This window comes from Osmerus eperlanus, chromosome 5, assembly GCF_963692335.1.
Source record: "Osmerus eperlanus chromosome 5, fOsmEpe2.1, whole genome shotgun sequence".
NCBI lineage: Eukaryota > Metazoa > Chordata > Actinopteri > Osmeriformes > Osmeridae > Osmerus > Osmerus eperlanus.
The window spans coordinates 4,129,183-4,146,572 of record NC_085022.1 but is presented as its reverse complement, the minus strand read 5'-3'; the positions used below and the strand labels follow the sequence as shown (position 1 = coordinate 4,146,572).

General features: G+C 43.6%; 2 protein-coding genes across 2 annotated transcripts; one reads left to right on the top strand and one right to left on the bottom strand.

Moving 5' to 3' along the window:
- Nucleotides 1-24: 24 nt before the first annotated feature.
- On the bottom strand, nucleotides 25-3,585 carry LOC134020884 (C-type lectin domain family 4 member E-like). Its single transcript, XM_062461199.1, has 6 exons — nucleotides 3,049-3,585; nucleotides 2,711-2,812; nucleotides 2,593-2,631; nucleotides 1,229-1,368; nucleotides 984-1,108; nucleotides 25-857 (listed from the first exon to the last, which is right to left on the bottom strand). The coding sequence occupies exons 1-6, from the start codon at nucleotides 3,140-3,142 to the stop codon at nucleotides 716-718; spliced, it is 642 nt and encodes a 213-aa protein (XP_062317183.1). The 5' UTR covers nucleotides 3,143-3,585; the 3' UTR covers nucleotides 25-715.
- Nucleotides 3,586-11,202: 7,617 nt separating this feature from the next.
- On the top strand, nucleotides 11,203-15,020 carry meak7 (MTOR associated protein, eak-7 homolog). Its single transcript, XM_062461193.1, has 8 exons — nucleotides 11,203-11,350; nucleotides 12,711-12,894; nucleotides 13,035-13,289; nucleotides 13,379-13,523; nucleotides 13,666-14,061; nucleotides 14,150-14,268; nucleotides 14,362-14,547; nucleotides 14,787-15,020. Exons 2-8 carry the CDS (start codon nucleotides 12,736-12,738, stop codon nucleotides 14,889-14,891), a joined length of 1,365 nt encoding a protein of 454 aa, XP_062317177.1. The 5' UTR covers nucleotides 11,203-11,350; nucleotides 12,711-12,735; the 3' UTR covers nucleotides 14,892-15,020.
- Nucleotides 15,021-17,390: the final 2,370 nt, after the last annotated feature.

Below are 17,390 nucleotides of genomic sequence, written 5' to 3'. Positions count from 1 at the left end.
TTGGTCAGAAGACAAAAATAGTGATCCAGTTCTCTCATGCTTTATTAGAACAGCTGTTATTGGGTCTGATCAACATGGCACTATAATACGGACAGATGAGACAAAGAGGAGTTCTGAGTTTGTCTAACTGTATTAAGTATGAGCCTATATTAAACACAAATATAATACACAAGCCCTATACAGAAACAGTTTATCATATGTTGCGCTGATAATGCCAGTGTTGTCATACCGCTGAGTCTAGGGTATTGCGCAATAGCCAAGAACACACGCATCTCAATTTGTTCTCCGTCCTCCGTTCTCGCAAGAACGCTTGACAAGTACGTTCTTAGCGTTCTTCGGGTAAATAAACAGTCGGTGTTAAGCTGGAAAGGGTTTGTGACCTAAGTACACACACGGTCACAGTCACGATTCTCTTTGCAACAATGTAACAAATTACTCGAATTATTTGTAAATAATAATTGTATATTGTGAATAAAGAAACTGTAGACCTATACATTCTGTTTACCAGTAAGAATACAGAAGAAAATGTATTCATGTATTTGACATAGTATTCACTGTAAGACAAATATCATGTAAGCAGGACCTAAAATAACTTTTTTTAACCAAAGAGCATGAAGGACGTTCAGAACCGTCAAGGACACCTAGACTAGACTGAACTGCTAATTAATTAAACGAGGAAGAATAGTGACCTTGTATATATTTTTTTTATTACAGGTCACATCTCACACACATAGTAGAAGTTATAGTGGCATGGGGTGTCAGCCAGGCTTCTGTCAGCCGGCTGATCAGGTAACCATCGCTCTACACAGCTGGGGCCATAGTGGGAAGGGATATTTGGTTCTCCTGTTGCCCAGTATCTGCAAACAGAACAGGCTCAAAACATTTAATACACAATTAGTTTGATAGAGTTGCTGTAGTGTTCTGCTGAGTTCAGGTAGAACTCTAACTTGTATAGAGACAACCAGACTGGATGTGGTTCTTACGTTTTGGCCGGATCCAGTGGTGTTCCGTCCACCCAGGTCCACTGACGGTAGAACGTTGGTGGAACGTTATCAGTCAGACCCAACCAGAAATTGCCTAAGTTTATGGTTGTAGTGTGAACAAATTCCTGATGGCAGAATGATTAATGATTAATTAAACATTTAATTTGATATCACAATGTCACTCCTCCCCTGACACACACACACACACACACACACAGTCACACACACCCTTCTTCCTTTCTCACCATCTCCTCTCTGCTGTTAATGATCACCAGGTATGCCCCTCTTCTGATACAGTCCTTTCTGCTCTCCTCCCAGCTTTTCTTCTCAGTGGAGAAGTAGTAACAGCTGCTGGTAAATCTGCTCCATCCGTATTCACCGCTCTCTGTTCAACAACACAAAAGGGCATGACACAGAAATGTTGCCTACATTAGTTTTAATTTAGGTTTTACGCTTTGTAAGTACTTTGGTGTTTTGAATATCAAACTTTCTAATGCCCTGAACATATACTGTAGAATTTACAGTTTTAAAAAACACAATAAATAAATACAATTAAAGACGATTTTTATTTTCTTTCAGTGTTCATAAACTTTTATAACTGACAGCTGCACCTCCTCTTAACTGTGTAACAAATACCACAACACATCATTGATTTTGTCCACATTAGTAATCATTTCAGTTTAATGAGAGTTTGTTTTTTGCACCTTATCGATACAATCCCTTGTTGTTTTCAGTGGCCAACTATCTCAAGCAATGGGCGTCGTTAGACCCTTTTTACTGGGGCACGTGCCCCAGTATAAATCTGCTGTGCCCTAGTAAAATCTAAAGTTTGAGTTTTAACAATTTACTTTATTAGTCAGTGCATTAATTTAGATTGATAATCCCGGAAAAATAAACGCAGTATCCCAATCAACGCTTGTAAAAGTGTTTAACCGAAAACACAAACCAATGCACGCAGAGCTTGCCAAATAGCCACTGCAGCACGCACACAAAAGTCCAGGTGTCGGACTCGGCACACAAGTCAGAATAGAGGTAGGCTAAGAAAACATTACAAAACGAAAGAAAGTTTTTAAATGAGAGGCCTACCGATCATCTTATTTTGACGAAAACATCAAAACATTATTACATGAAGCTCAAAAAAAGCAAGGTTAAGCAAGGGTTAAGCAAGGGGAGTTTTTATAGACTAGTAGTGCATTGTGCGCAGCAAGCTTGAAAAAAAAGGGATATGAATAGGGGCCTGTGCCCCCGTGAGGGGGGCCTGTGCCCCAGTGAAGGGGGCCTGTGCCCCCGTGAGGGGGGCCTGTGCCCCAGTGAAGGGGGCCTGTGCCCCCGTGAGGGGGGCCTGTGCCCCCGTGAGGGGGGCCTGTGCCCCCGTGAGGGGGGCCTGTGCCCCAGTGAGGGGGGCCTGTGCCCCCGTGAGGGGGGCCTGTGCCCCAGTGAGGGGGGCCTGTGCCCCCGTGAGGGGGGCCTGTGCCCCCGTGAGGGGGGCCTGTGCCCCCGTGAGGGGGGCCTGTGCCCCAGTAGAGTTTGATGTCTAACAACGCCTCTGTCTCAAGCCTTTTACAGCACATAGTTTTTGCTGGTTAAGTGTTGATGATCTTAAACTTACCACACAGCCTCCTCTTAAGCTCATCTCTCTCTCTCTGGTCTATTGTTACAGTCATCTACAAATATATAAACATATTATTACAATTAATAATGTTTTTTGGGTAACTAGAAGCACTCACAGCAGAATCCCAGTGCTATGATCCCAGCCAGTAGGAGAGCACACAGCAGCCCCAGACACACTGCTGCAGCTCTGGAGAGACTCCTCTCTGGACCCCCAGCACCTGGACACAGTGGGGACTCTGTTATGATCTGTGTGTGTGTGTCTCTGTGTGTATGTGTGTGTGTGTCTTTGTGTGTGTGTATGTGTGTGTGCTTGTGTGTTTTATGTGAATGAAAGAAAGAAAGAAAGAAAAGAAGAAAGACAATACAAGATGTATTGAGCAGTAAGCATTGTTGTCTGTCTTTGTGAGTGTGTTTTTGCAGACGTGCCTGTGTGTGTGTGTTTAGTGCGTGTTACCTGACATCTGATCTCCTCTGAGGGTGTCAGCATTAGCGTAGACCCCCATGTTCTCCTCCTTCACGCCCCTGTCAGACTTCACCTTCTGGGTCATCTCTGGTTTAGCGTAGATGTCCTTTGACTATTTCCTCTAGTTCCAGTGCTCCTTGACTAGTCTCTCAAACACTAACAGTACTTACAGTTTTGTTTGAACCCGTAACAGCTACAGTATCAGAGTGACAGCTCTAGGTCCCTAACACCTACAGTATCAGAGTGACAGCTCTAGGTCCCTAACACCTACAGTATCAGAGTGACAGCTCTAGGTCCCTAACACCTACAGTATCAGAGTGACAGCTCTAGGTCCCTAACAGCTACAGTATCAGAGTGACAGCTCTAGGTCCATAACACCTACAGTATCAGAGTGACAGCTCTAGGTCCCTAACACCTACAGTATCAGAGTGACAGCTCTAGGTCCATAACACCTACAGTATCAGAGTGACAGCTTTAGGTCCGTCGTCTCAGAATGGCTTGTCTCTGCTGTCGTTGTGCGCTTGTGAGGAAGCTGGACGGAAGAGCAGTTCTAAACGCAGAACGTCTTACCTTCCCTTTTAGCACCGTGAAAAGAGGAAGATGAAGGCCAACACTTTACAGTTTTTTACAGTCGCTAGGACACATTTCTCAATACTTAGGTCACGTTTTGAAAACTCTTCACACAGTGAGCACAACAGCAGTGTGCTCACTGTGTGTGTCACAACAGCAATGAAATATATTTAGAATCTAAAAATTAAATGCTATAAAAACAATTGGACAATTGGACCAACCACAGCTGATTCTTACAGTTTTTCTCAGTTTTCTGAATGCATACCTCGTACTCTCAGAACTCTACACACAAATCAAAAAAACACACACACAATGGGCAAAACCCCTCACTTCTCCTGCAAAATTAAACTTTACATTCAAAACAATGTTATTTAATCTAAAAATTGTATTTTGTTTTCAAATGACAAACACAAACCATCATATGAATAGACATTTATAAGAACCATTTGAACACTGATGTGCTCAATGTAAAACACTATGATGAATGGAAAACACTTCTTCTTCATTCATCATAGTGAGTTAGGCCTTTTTTTGTTCAGTGTTACACTTACTACAGACAGTACATACATAAGTGTGTTGTAAAATATTTGAGAATATTGTTTTTATACTCAGAACACAGAAATACACGGTAACAAATATATTTTACGTATTTTTCCCAGAAAAACAATGTACACAGTGTACATCCCAACCAACACAAAGTTGCACATACAGTGGTCTACATACAAAACAACAGAATTATTTACTGTATAGTGTACACAGTTACATTATTATTATTTTTCTTTGTATTTACCGTAACGTTATGGCGTTATTTTCTAGGACCATGTTGATGATTTCAGTTTCCTGTTTAGGAGACAGAAGATGTTCCCGACCACCTTGTGTTGGTAATCTTTCAGTTCTGCCAAACATATAGTAAAATACTGTGTAGGAATACAAAGTAGGAATACATTTCCCAAATACTTGAAACATACTTTATTTTTACAGTCCTACAGAACAGTCCACAGGCAATACTGTACTACTGTACTCATTGAGTACTCTATTGATATGCAGTAGGCCTACTGCAATTTTGTAGTGAGAGTAGATTTCTTACCTATTCTCATTTCGGAAAGTCCAGATGATGGATGCTACAGTGTAGCTGCTCAAATTTGGCTGTACTCTTTGCCCAGCCTCCCTCATTGTTAGACCATGGTTGACTGCATGGTCAACCAAAGCGGCTCGGATCTCATCAGAGATTACGGTCCTTGGCCTTCCTCGTCCTCGTCATCCCGTCCTCCTCCTCTTACTCTCACTCATCTGCCTCTGTTTCCAATGTTGGCATCCATTGCTCAAAAACAGAAGAGGTCACCTGTTGCCCTTTTATGCTAAAGCTCTGATTGCTAATTGTAAAACTGTGTGACAGGTGTTTGTCCATGCGCTGAGTCAGTGTGCGTATTTGAATGGCAGTGTGTTCCTTGTGAAAACAAAAGATTTTCTTCATGAAAATTGTGCCAAATGCAGAAAATTGTGTGTAGTGTTTTGAAAAAAGTGTGTTTTAGAACTGCAATTTGAGTGTAAAGCAGGAATTATGCTTGTAGTTTAGCAGAATTGGTTCATGGGGTTGGTGCATGAGTTACATGTTGTGGTCATTGTGTCTCAAATACCAATATTTGTGTGTCAACAATTGCAAGAGATAGAGAAGTGACTGAAAGAGGAAGAAGAGTGGCTGGGAGAGGAGTAAGTATTACATTTACATTTAGTCATTTGCCAGGCGCTCTTATCCAGAACAACTTACAGTAAGTACAGGGACATTCCCCCGAGGCAAGTAGGGTGAAGTGCCTTGCCCAAGGACACAACGTCATTTTGCACGGCCGGGAATCGAACTGGCAACCTTCAGATTACTAGCCCGATTCCCTAACCGCTCAGCCACCTGACTCCCTGCGTGGTGGAAGAAGAAGATCAAGAGCTGTAGTCTCAGATGAGATCAGAGCTACAGTAATTGATCATGTAGTAAATCATGGTCTCTCGATGAGAGAGGCTGGTCAGAGAGTGCAGCCAAATCTGCAACGATCAACAGTGGCATCTATTGTTAGAGTTTTCCCGGCAAACCAACAGGTAACTTGTATTCTGCAAGGCCATCTGACTGAGCTACACATTACAGAAGTAAATAGAGCAAAGCTTCCAAACCCACTTGTGTGAAATTTCTTTTGCATTTCTGCTTAGGACTCAACGGTTACCTCACACAGTTGGGAGAGGTAGGATGATCACCGATGTGCAGGAAACTGCCATTGTTGATATGGTCATCAGAAACAATGGCATAAAACTCACAGAGATTCGAGACGGAGTCTTGGCAGACAAAATGACTTTTGCAAACATCCACAGTGTAAGCATAACAACTATTTTTAGAGTCCTGAAAAAACGTCAGATCAGGATGAAGCAGTTGTAAACTGTGCCTTCTGAGAGAACTCTGAACGTGTCAAGCCACTCAGGAACCAATATGTCCAGGAAAGATCCCAATAAAATACAGAACAGTTTTTGAACAAAACCAAACACACACAAAGACACATTTTTGGGTAATGTGTACTATTGTAATAGCCCAACTCTTATGTTGCCTTGTGGATTTATTTTAGAGAGTCATGGAGCTTGAAGGCAGGCAAACACCCCATGTTTTCATCTTTGTGGATGAGGCGGGTTTCAACTTGGTCAAAACACGGCGTAGAGGAAGGAATGTGATTGGGAACAGAGTGGATGTCCCGGGCCAGAGGGGTGCCAACATCACAATGTGCGCAGCAATATCCACTGATGGACTGCTGTTACACAAACCTCTAATTGGGCCACACAACACTGAGCGTCTCCTTGCGTTCCTGCATGATCTCTATGGAAGGGTTGTGCTAGGTGAGGAAAGGGATGCAGAGAGAAGAAACCAACCAACATTTCTAATTGTATGGGACAATGTAGCATTTCACCACTCCCATGCAGTCACCAAGTGGTTTGCAGCCCATCCCAGAATGGTGTCCCTTCTCCTCCCACCCTACTCTCCATTCCTCAACCCCATAGAGGAATTCTTTTCCTCATGGAGGTGGAAGGTTTATGACCACCATCCACATGATCAGATGTCCCTCCTGGACGCAATGAATGCTGGATGCCTGGACATATCAGCAGAAGCTTGCCAGGGATGGATCAGGCATGCCAGAAGATTCTTTCCGAGGTGTATTGCCCAAGAAGACATCAGATGTGATGTGGATGAGAACCTGTGGCCAAATGCAGAAGAGTAGCTGTTGTATCAGATGGATGTTATGGATACAAATTCTTGTTTTCTGGATCCGTGGAAAAAATAAAAAAAGACATCCAATATATTGAAGCATACTGCATCCTGTCTGATTCATTCCAGTAACATATATTGCAGTAAATTCTAAACAGTAGAGAGGTGTCCTGGTTTTACATAAGAAAACATTGTATAATGCTACCTGTTGTTAGTGTTTTTTAGGTCATTGTTTTTTGGGTGACAAAGTGTGTTTTTTGGCAGTCAACCATTGCTAGTGTTATGGAAGAATGAGTTGATTTGAGACATGTATGATGTAGCAGAGTCACCGACAAACCACGTGCCATCAAACCTTTCCCCTACCCCCGACAAGGAGAAAGATGGTTTCCCCCCTTGTCCTTATCTCCCAGAGCAGGAGCTTCAAAGCTTCTGGCCCAGCATGGGGTCAGAAGGTAGACCAAAATGGTCTTACAGTATGGAGACAAAGGAAGAACTAACTTTTCTGGATTTACAAACATATTCTCAAGGACTACATGGCTCATGGACACTATTTCAATGACAGTAGTTGATGTGTTATAATGTATGCTTTCCCTTTACTGTAAGTAGCTCTATTGTTCTGCAGCCATCACATCTCTGTGATCCACATGTCTACAGTTAGGGTTGCCAACTTCCTCAACCCCAAATGAAGGACACTTTCTTCCAGGCAAATGCGCGCGTGCCAACAGCTAACCAACAATAATGGAAATCACAAGGTTTCATTAGCCAAACCATAAACCTACTAATTTCAGTGTAATTTTGGCAAACCGCTACTGTACTTGCTTGGATGTATTGTAATAGTCAGGACATGTTTTTCTCAGATTTCATGTTGTTTTCTTGAAATAGCATTAGACTATAACCATATGCCACAGGCACTGAAAAGCTTTAGGCCTAAACCAACCATTGTCAAACTAACTTATCCCAGTTCTCAGCAATACATGGGGGGCCATATCATATTGAAGGGAAAAAAGGCAAACATATATGTAAGTTATATATTAAATTAAATTTCACGATTGATAAAACACTTTTCTTGAAACAGTCAACCATTTTCTCAATACTGTAAACACAAAACCAAATATTCAAACTAAATTTCCAAAACCTCTGACTCTTCTGGCAAAATCAAACACTCGCTCCTAAAACATGTAACCTGTGCTCAAAATCAAACTATGCTTTCAGATCATAAACACAACCAATCAATATATAAACACTATGGAGAAATCATTACACACAACACAAAAAAATGGAGAACACAGTATCCAGGCCACGTAGTTACATGTAAAGACTGGATTTATTAGTTCTTAGAAGGCAAGGCCCTTGATAGCTGCAATCCATTTCTCATGACGCTCAGGATTTTTTGGGACATTGTAAAAGGTAATTCCTATGTATTTGAGATTTGCTGTTACGTATCACAGCCCACAGCACAGCAGATAGACGGCATCTTGCAATTCGGTCCCCAAGATGGCGCCGCGACCACTGTGTGACGTCACATGAAACCCATGAATTATTGGCCGGCGAGGCTGTGATTGGAATACTGGACTGGAGCTGTCCCTGACGGGACAAATCAAAATCACCCATAATTCGGGATGTCCCGGACAATTCGGGATGGCAACCCAGTTAGTAGTTTTTTCCAATTGCTTAGACACAAAAATGTCCAATAACACACAATTAGTGAAATCTGACACCCAAGGAGCACAACCAGGGCCGGATTAACCATTAGGGCAACTGGGCACTTGCCCAGGGGCACATGACATCTAAGGGGCCCTGGACAATGTCAACTAAAATGTTACATCACGTTATGAACGCAGTCCTAACTTTCCTTAATGTGAGTACTTTATTACAACTCGTTCGATCAAAATGTTATGTTAAAATCACGTCAAAAACAGTGTTTGTGTAGTCTAGTAGTAGCCAGTGCCGCCGCTCCCATAACGCTCACTACGCGCTGTGCGTAGGGCACCAACTCCTGAGGGGGCACCAAAAAATAGCCAACTGAAAAATCATCATAGTTATAATACTTATAATACCGATATTATTTTAGTATAGAAATATTAGACACGTATATTACAAAACAGGCAGAACAAGAGATGTAGCCTATTTAAATGCTCACAAAAAGTTACGATGGTGCCCCCCCCCCCCCCCCAAAACAAAGATTGAGATTTTACTGTTAAACATTATCTATGCATTTTACAAGTAACTGCGCCAGCTAGCTGTTACTTTCTTACCTACTGTCTGCCAAGATTTTAAGGGGGGGGGGGTGTGGGGGCCTTAAGCCTTAAGCCTTGTTGCCCAGGGCACAGAAAATTGTTAATCCGGCCCTGAGCACAACAGAAGGCCAGACCTGCACAACTATAAGCACATTCTCATCCTCACACTATTTGCTAAATACTACACACAGTGTTTTGCAAATCCCTAAACACACTTTTCTACATTAGACACAGAACTTTAAGATTATGTCACTTCATTGCCTTTTTTAGACACTGCCTTGTAAAATGCCACACATGTGAACAGATGGATCAAACACGGGCGCCAGGTGTACAAGCACTAAAGTGCTAAACTGTAAACACACCAATCAGGTGTAAGCACTATAAAAAGGCAACAGGTCAGTGTACCTGTCCTCATCAAAAATGGAAGGCAATGTTGCAGGAAGAGGAAGAGGGAGAGGGAGGATGAGAGGGGGAGCCCGTGGAGGAAGGTAGGGAGAGGTAGAGGTAGACCTGGAGGCTGTGGAAGAATAGGGACAAATTTACAGTATCTAATGAAATTCAAACAACATTGAACATTGGTTGACCATGTTGTGAACCATGGGGCAACATTGACAGAGGCCGGACAGAGAGTTCAGCCCAACCTCAGCAGATATTGTGTTGCAACAGTAATTTGGACATTTCGACAAGAGCACAGGTGAAAACTACTAATCTCTACTGTCTACAGTACAGTAAAATGTAGCTACATGTAGCTACAGCTATATGCACTACATCAGTACTTTTTTTGGTACGTATTTACTGCAGTCCATGATTGAAATAATGTACTGTATTTCCTTTGCTGTATTCTTTATTTTGTCTCCACAAATGTATTTGCTGTGTTTACAAACTACTATGTAGCCTACTACAGTATTTGATTTGAAATATGTTCTGATTTTCTGCACAAAATGCAACCGTTACGTAGACAATTTGGAAAAATACAGTAAATATTTTCAGCAGTGTGTAGTACTGGTCTTGTGTGTTGTGTTTGGTCAACATATTCATGTACTTGTACGTACTCTACTGGAACAATATCTCTGACAAAATCAAGCAGGTTATATCATTAGAAAAGAATAGTTAGTGTAAAAGTGTTTTAAATTTTGCACTACAGTGTGTAACTGGTTCAAACAGTCCAATTTTATGAACCATGTGTGTGGCATATGGTGACAGAAATGGGTTTTTATACATGATTGTATAGTTTTGAACGAAGTGTTTCATTTTGCAAAAGATTGGAAGTGTTCTGCTACTTGTGTGTGTAGTTGTGTGAATTGTGTGTTGTGTTTTGACAGTGAGCCCTGTTTTCAAAATTGTGCTTAAGCAATTGGAAAAAACTGTAACGATAATAACTGCAGCGCTGTTGTGTTCACACCTGTGCTTCACATCCATGCATGCAGAACATTAGCCAACAGACAGATCTAACATGACAACAATCTTCTTCTATGATATGTCAGGCTATTTTTTACAGGGACTGCTTAAAGAACTACAATTTAACAGTGAGTTACATCCCTGTTGTCTAAAAGGGCACAATATGAATCTAATCACGGTTACATTAATGAATACCAATTGAATAGCCTACATGTAGCCTTTGTGCACCACCATCCAACTTAGCATTGAACACGGATAAACTAGGTTTCACAATACTGAATGTTGTAAACTCTGAATAGGGAACACAACAAGATAAACAAGAACACAGACTACCGGTTTACAGAGTGTGTCATGAAATGTTCGAGGTATTAGCTACAACCCAGTCTAATGTTTCCAGTGTCTAACCACAACACGTAGGCCGACTGACCGACAGTGTTGGATGTGAAATGTAGATGATGTGATGCTTTTCGGAAAGTGATGTCAAACAAAAATATGTAGGTAGCCTACTGGAAGGACAGGTTGTTACGTAATGGTATATTCTATTCATTGTCGTTCCAGCGAATTTTTACGTTTCATGTTATAAGTTAACATTTCCAGTTGTTTTTTTACGTTTTATACATGACATTTGAAGCTGCTGACATGTTGCTCACGGTCGGCCTTTTAGCAGGAATCTGACTCCATTCTAGAACAGTTGATGTTGAACATAGTCCCTGCGCTTTGGTCCAATCACAATCATGTCTGTGGCCCGTTGTGTTATTTGATTGGTTAACAGCGCCATTACGCTTTAAATCCAGGAAGTATAAATTGTAATGACTCGCCTCGTAATGGACTGAAATAAATAGGTTCTCCCTAGGTAAGCTATAACATTTCGCTTTAATTGTCATATCGTGTTTTTAGGGATATGGTATTGTTTGTATACCACCAACTAAATCAAATGATTACCCTTTTTGTATTGTTATAGCTAGCTATTAGATTGTTTTCCTATGTAGTAGGCTAGGCTAACTCAGTGACAGTGTCAGTTTGGGGAATTGGGGAATGGTCTACTATTGACTGTACAGTTTGCATTCAAACTAGTTAGCTGTATGACTTATTTAGACTGTTAAACTAATTTAGGGGTGTGCGATACTGCAAAATTTGGTATCGATCTGATACCAAGTAAAAACAGGGCCAGTATTGCCAATACCGATTTTTTACTGAGAAAAGCAGCTTATCTACTTTCGTGTAGGGCAGGGGTTCGCAATCCTGGTCCTCGGGCCTCCCTGCCCTGCCCTGCATGTTTTAGCCCGAGGACCAGGATTGGGAAAGCAATGCCTCATAATTTATGAATTGAATGCATCATCATTGAATGAATTTGTGATCATGATTATGATCATAACAAAACACAGGACAAAGAGTTTAGTCAAAAATACTGTTAGTATAGTGTGCTGCTGGGTCATGGGACTGCGCGTGAACAACAATGGCAGCAACTCAAAGCATAGTGGGGGATGGGCAAAATGAGTTTGAGCGAAGTGAGAGTAGCGGTATTTACACAACCAGTGTGCGAATTACTGGGGGGTTGGGGGGGGGGTCTGACAACCCCTAATTAAGACTTGGACCCCCCCAAAAGAGGTAAACACAACAGGTCGAGGGGATCGATACATTTATATATCGTTCTTACCTGTAATCTTAAATATTTCTTTACGCCCTGGAGAAGAAATTGACCCCCCGATTGCCATTGTATAATTCGCACTCTGTGCACAACCACTATGATGTAAAGGGAGTTGTGTACTGAATGTAGAGAAGAGAAATGGAAACTTAAGTATCGATCTCATCACGCGAGTATCAATCAATACTAGGGGTGTAACGATACACTCAGCTCACATCACAATACTGGGTGTACGATACAATACGTATCACATTTTTTTATGAAACAGAAATTCAATTAACAGATTTATTTCCTAAACATTTTCAATAATTGTATTTGTTGTACATACAATTTAGTAAACTCAGTTCAAGCGATTTCTGTAAATGCAGTGAATGCACACATGACGCAGGTGCAGAGTAGGTCGCGTGCTGAAAGTTCAACCAATAGGATCAAACGGACGTCGTATTGTAAAAATATTGCCATAACTGTACAATACATATTGTTAAATTTTTGTATTGCGATATATTGTTCCACGATTATATTGTTACACCCCTAATCAATACTGATGCCACTAACCGATATGCTGCAGGCTGACATTCTGCACAGCCCGAGCCATGGGGAACACCGACAGTGTTGTGGTGCAGCAGCGATTGGCCCGGTTCCGCCTGGAGGAGCGGCCTGTGGTTGAGGGCTTGTTCGAAAAGCTTCAGCAGGGCTCGAGTTCTGTCGCAACCGGGAAAACAAAGACGTTTCTAGAGCTGGACACCTTAAAGGTTGCGATCATGCAGAACTCACACTGTATAGTATCTTTGTCTCCCATTGAATACTTTTTGTTGTCTAGAATTTTGTCAAATGGAAGTGTATTACACATAGGACAGGAGGAGTTAAAGTAAGTGACTGTGCTTTCTTGCAGCATGCCATGGCAGATGTAGCCTCAGAGCAGATGGTGCGGCGCGTCTACGCTGCTATGGCCAGCATGAGCACAGGGGCGGCGGCAGGGAGTGGCGAGGCGACGGGCACGGCTGCAGAAGCAGGGGTGAGCCATGGGCAGCTGCTCGTCTTCCTGGCAGACGTCCTGCGAGGCACGGCCGAGGAGCGGGCACCCATCGTCATGGTGATGGCGGGGGGCTCCCAGACTGGCGTTGTCACGTGTGACCAGGTATCAGAGGTGAGCATGGAATTCTCTCTCTCTCGTTTCCTCTTAAGTGTAGACTCTCTGGTCATCATCTACTGACAACTGTACCTGTCCTACTGTAGTTCCTGCAGGACCTGGTGACTGCTGTGGTGCAGATTCTAACCCGTAGGGGGCGCCTGAAGGGCTGGGAGCCAGACCATATGGGAGACTGTTCCCTGGGGGTTAAACTCCTGGCTGAGCAGATGTGCTCTGAACTGAAACCCTCAGGTTAGTGGAACCCCTCTCAACAGATCCCTTAGCGAACCCTTTTGGATTTGAACAGGCATAACGTCGGCGCCTCAATGCACGGGGTTGATTTGGGTTTTATGAACCCTTCTCATCACATGCACCCTTCCCCCCCCCCCCTCAGATGGCGTCTGTAACGTGTCCGTCCTGGAAGACTGGATCTTCCACGTGAGCCAGGTGGCTGTGTACCTGGACCTGCTCATCTCCGAGGGCCTAGGCGTGGCTCTGTCCTCCCAGCCGCCCCCGCCCCTCCTCCCCCCCTGCCAGGTGGCCCCCTGGGGGAAGCTGCGCTGCCTGTTGGACCTGCCCTCCCTCATGTTCCTGACCCCCCAGCTGCCGGAAGGCCTGAGCTCCCCGTGGAGGCTGCTGTTCTCCACACAGCTGCACGGAGAGAGCTTCTCCCGGGTGGTGGGCAGCTGCCAGCGCAAGGGCCCCAGCCTGCTGCTGGTCAGGGACACCAAGGGCCACGTGTTCGGGGGCTTCGCCTCCCAATCCTGGGAGATCAAGCCGCAGTTCCAGGGTAAGGACCACGTCGACGCGGTGGATCTTCTGTGTGGATTGGTGACGCTATGGTTTAGAATCTCTATTCTGCTGTTTTTCCTCTACAGGAGACTCCAGGTGCTTCCTTTTCTCAGTGTTCCCAAGTCTAAGGGTGTACACCTGTACAGGATATAATGATCACTACATGTACCTCAACCAGGGACAGCAGACCATGCCCAACGGACTGGTAAGGCTCATCAACTTCCCGAACGCCACCCCTTTATTTCACTCGATGTCTGTCGTGTGATATAAAGCGGTATTGGTCTCTCTCTCTCTCAAGGGTATGGGTGGGCAGCACGGGTACTTTGGGCTGTGGCTGGACAGCGATTTTGGGCGGGGCCACAGCCGTGCCCGGCCTCGCTGTACCACGTACGGCAGCCCCCAGCTCTCAGGGGAGGAAGACTTCATCCTGGACCAGCTAGAGATCTGGGCAGTGGGCAAGCCCCCCCAGGACCCGGACCAAGAGGTCAGTAGCACGTGTGGTGGGACTGGCCTTCTGCATGGGTGGGGAGGGGGGGGGGGGGGTGACACTAAACGAATAGAAGTTGCGTTTGCTTGTCAGGTCAGATTTAAATTGCTGCTTGGTCAGATTGCCCAAGCAGCAGCAATGTGTGTGTGTGTGTGTGTGCTCTAAGATGAGGGGGGGGAGGGGTTGGGTTTCTAGAGCTCCATACTGACTCTGGGCTGTTGTTTCATGTTGACCAGAAGAGGAGCATCCTGGATGTGGACCCCGAGGCGCAGGCCCTGATGGAGATCGTAGGGAAGACCATGCACAGCCAGGGCCTACGTGAGCCAGACGACCAGAGCTAGAGAAGACTGCATCTGGGCCCCGACGCGTATTATTATTTATTGTGTTAAATTTGTGTGTGTCTACTAAGTGTTATTTCTCTCTGTGTATTGATTTGATGGCTTCAATAAAATAAAACTTTTATTATGTTACCTTGGTGTGTTGTGCTTTGCTCAGTTAGACTTGACATCAGTTAGTACTGTGAAACATTTAGGAAAGGTATTAAGATTTGAGATTCGTGCTCAAGGAAATGTGTGCCTCGCTGTATTGAATTGATACAGAGGTTTGTTCGGTTGACATCTTGGTTGCTGAATGGCATTTGTCTGATCTTTTAAATGTGTGGATAAGTAAACGACTCAACAGTGCCCTCTTCAGTCTGAACGGCCGTACGGGCTACGTCCTGCAGCCTGAGATGATGCGTGCTGACAGCTACGATCCTCAGCTGGAGAAGAAGAAAGTCAAGTTCAGCATCACTGTCAAGGTACAGCTCCTAATGACCCTCCCTCCACCACTTCATCTATAGAACCTCTGCCCAAAGTCATTTTATCAGCTCTAAATCTGGCCGACCTTTGACCTCAGTATGTTATAAGTAATAATCAGAGCCAAAAGTGTAGCTTGTTTATATGTATGTCCCTGTCTTTTAATCTGTCTTCAAAACCAATGGGTCCTGGGGTATAAATAAAGTTGAAAGTGACACCACCGAAAGCCCAGGTACAGTATCACCAGTCCCTTCGTAGACATTGAGCTGTGTGTAGACATAGGGAGGCCTCGGCCCAGACCACCTTCTACCGTGGAGGACGGGGAAGAGATGAAGGATGAAGAAGATAGCTGTGGAGGGGAGATGAAAAATCGTTCCAAAAAACTCATCTGTACCGTAAAGACAGCACTTCATTTACAATACATTGGACATGTTGTCAGTCTATTTGACTACATGTGTGTAGTAATGGTTTGTGTGATGGTGTTATGGCTCCCAGGGGATAATGGTCTGAACCCAGTGTGGAAAGCCCCAGCAGAGCCTGTCATCTTTACTGTGTATGAGCCAGAGCTCACCTTCCTACGCTTCGTGGTCAACGAGGAAGACATGTTCTCAGACCCCAACTTCCTGGCCCAGGCCACATTTCCTGTCAAAGGCATTCGCTTAGGTAAGGTTGCTAAGCATATTCGTCTTATACCCTGATACACTTTGTGTATCCTCCTACACCAAGTTAATAGTTTCATTGAGTTTACCGGTACTTAGCTTGCCTGCATCAAACATGGTAGAGGTGACACATATACACAAATAGAGACAGAGTGGGAGGGTTTCCTGTACGACACCCACATAAACTTGCAATCAGATAGAGACAGATGCTTAGAAAAAAACAGTTTGGAGTTCAGTGGTGATAATGATGTGAGTTTGTTAACTTCATGTTGTGTGTTCCAGTACTTAAGATCAGAAAATCCAACAGCTAGTTTGAGAGAATCTCTAGCCTGCCAGACCCTCTGAGGGTCTAGGTGTGGGACAAGATCTTGGCATTTTATTAACTGTATTTGCAATGTTTATGTTTATTTGCATGTTGTGTTTTGGGGCCAGTAAATAGTGTTGCAGATGGATGATTGCGTCTTTCATCATTCTGTTTAAGCATTTAATAGCAATATTCCTCTGTGATATTAATGTTATATAATGTTAATATAATGTTAATATAATGTTAATACATACTATTTGTACTCATTAACGTTTGTGACTACACAGGGTGTGCTATTCGATCTGAATTCTCTTCCTCGGTTGCAAAGAATACAAACTCTTATTTGAAACATATTCACAGACAGTTTATTTTTGATTGAAATTATTTCACATCATAGTTGTTATTTTTCCTGTTGAAGTTCTCGTATTTGATGACAACAGTCACAGAGCAGCGGCAGCAGCGGTTCTCCAGCACGGAGAAGCAGATCGCGCGACAGGAGAAACAAAAATGACGGCGGCCCTCTTCTGCCCTGCCAAAAATGACTACAAGGAATTGTGGGAAATAGGATTTTTTTTTCTTCCTAGTCATCCTGTCCATGACTGACTGCCAGAAAGGGGCGCCAGAGCACAGGATGCCCTGTCGTCATGACCATTAAGACTAAGCGCAGTCACAATTAAAATGATAGAAATCGTTACTAATTCAGAAGAACGTGTTCAGAACAGCTTGTCCTATCAACTCAGGGGGAAAGGGAGACAGAGAAAGGGGGAACAGGGAGATGAGGCCAAACCAAACCAAAGCATTGCACATGGAGCTCCACAGGATTTTACAAATAGATGAGTCATTTTCTTTTTTAATAACAATCACATGTCCTCTACAGTAATAAAAAAACATATCCCATCTCTTACCTCCGCACCTCCAGGATCCATAACCAAGCCCTAACCCCTGAGCCTTAGTAACATGGTAATGGTTATAATTTTGCTTCCTGATAGGCTGAGACCTAAATCATTCACACCTGTCAGCCATGTTAGCTCGGCGCTGAAGGCTAGGATCGATAGGCTAGGATTTGCTTTAAGGACACAC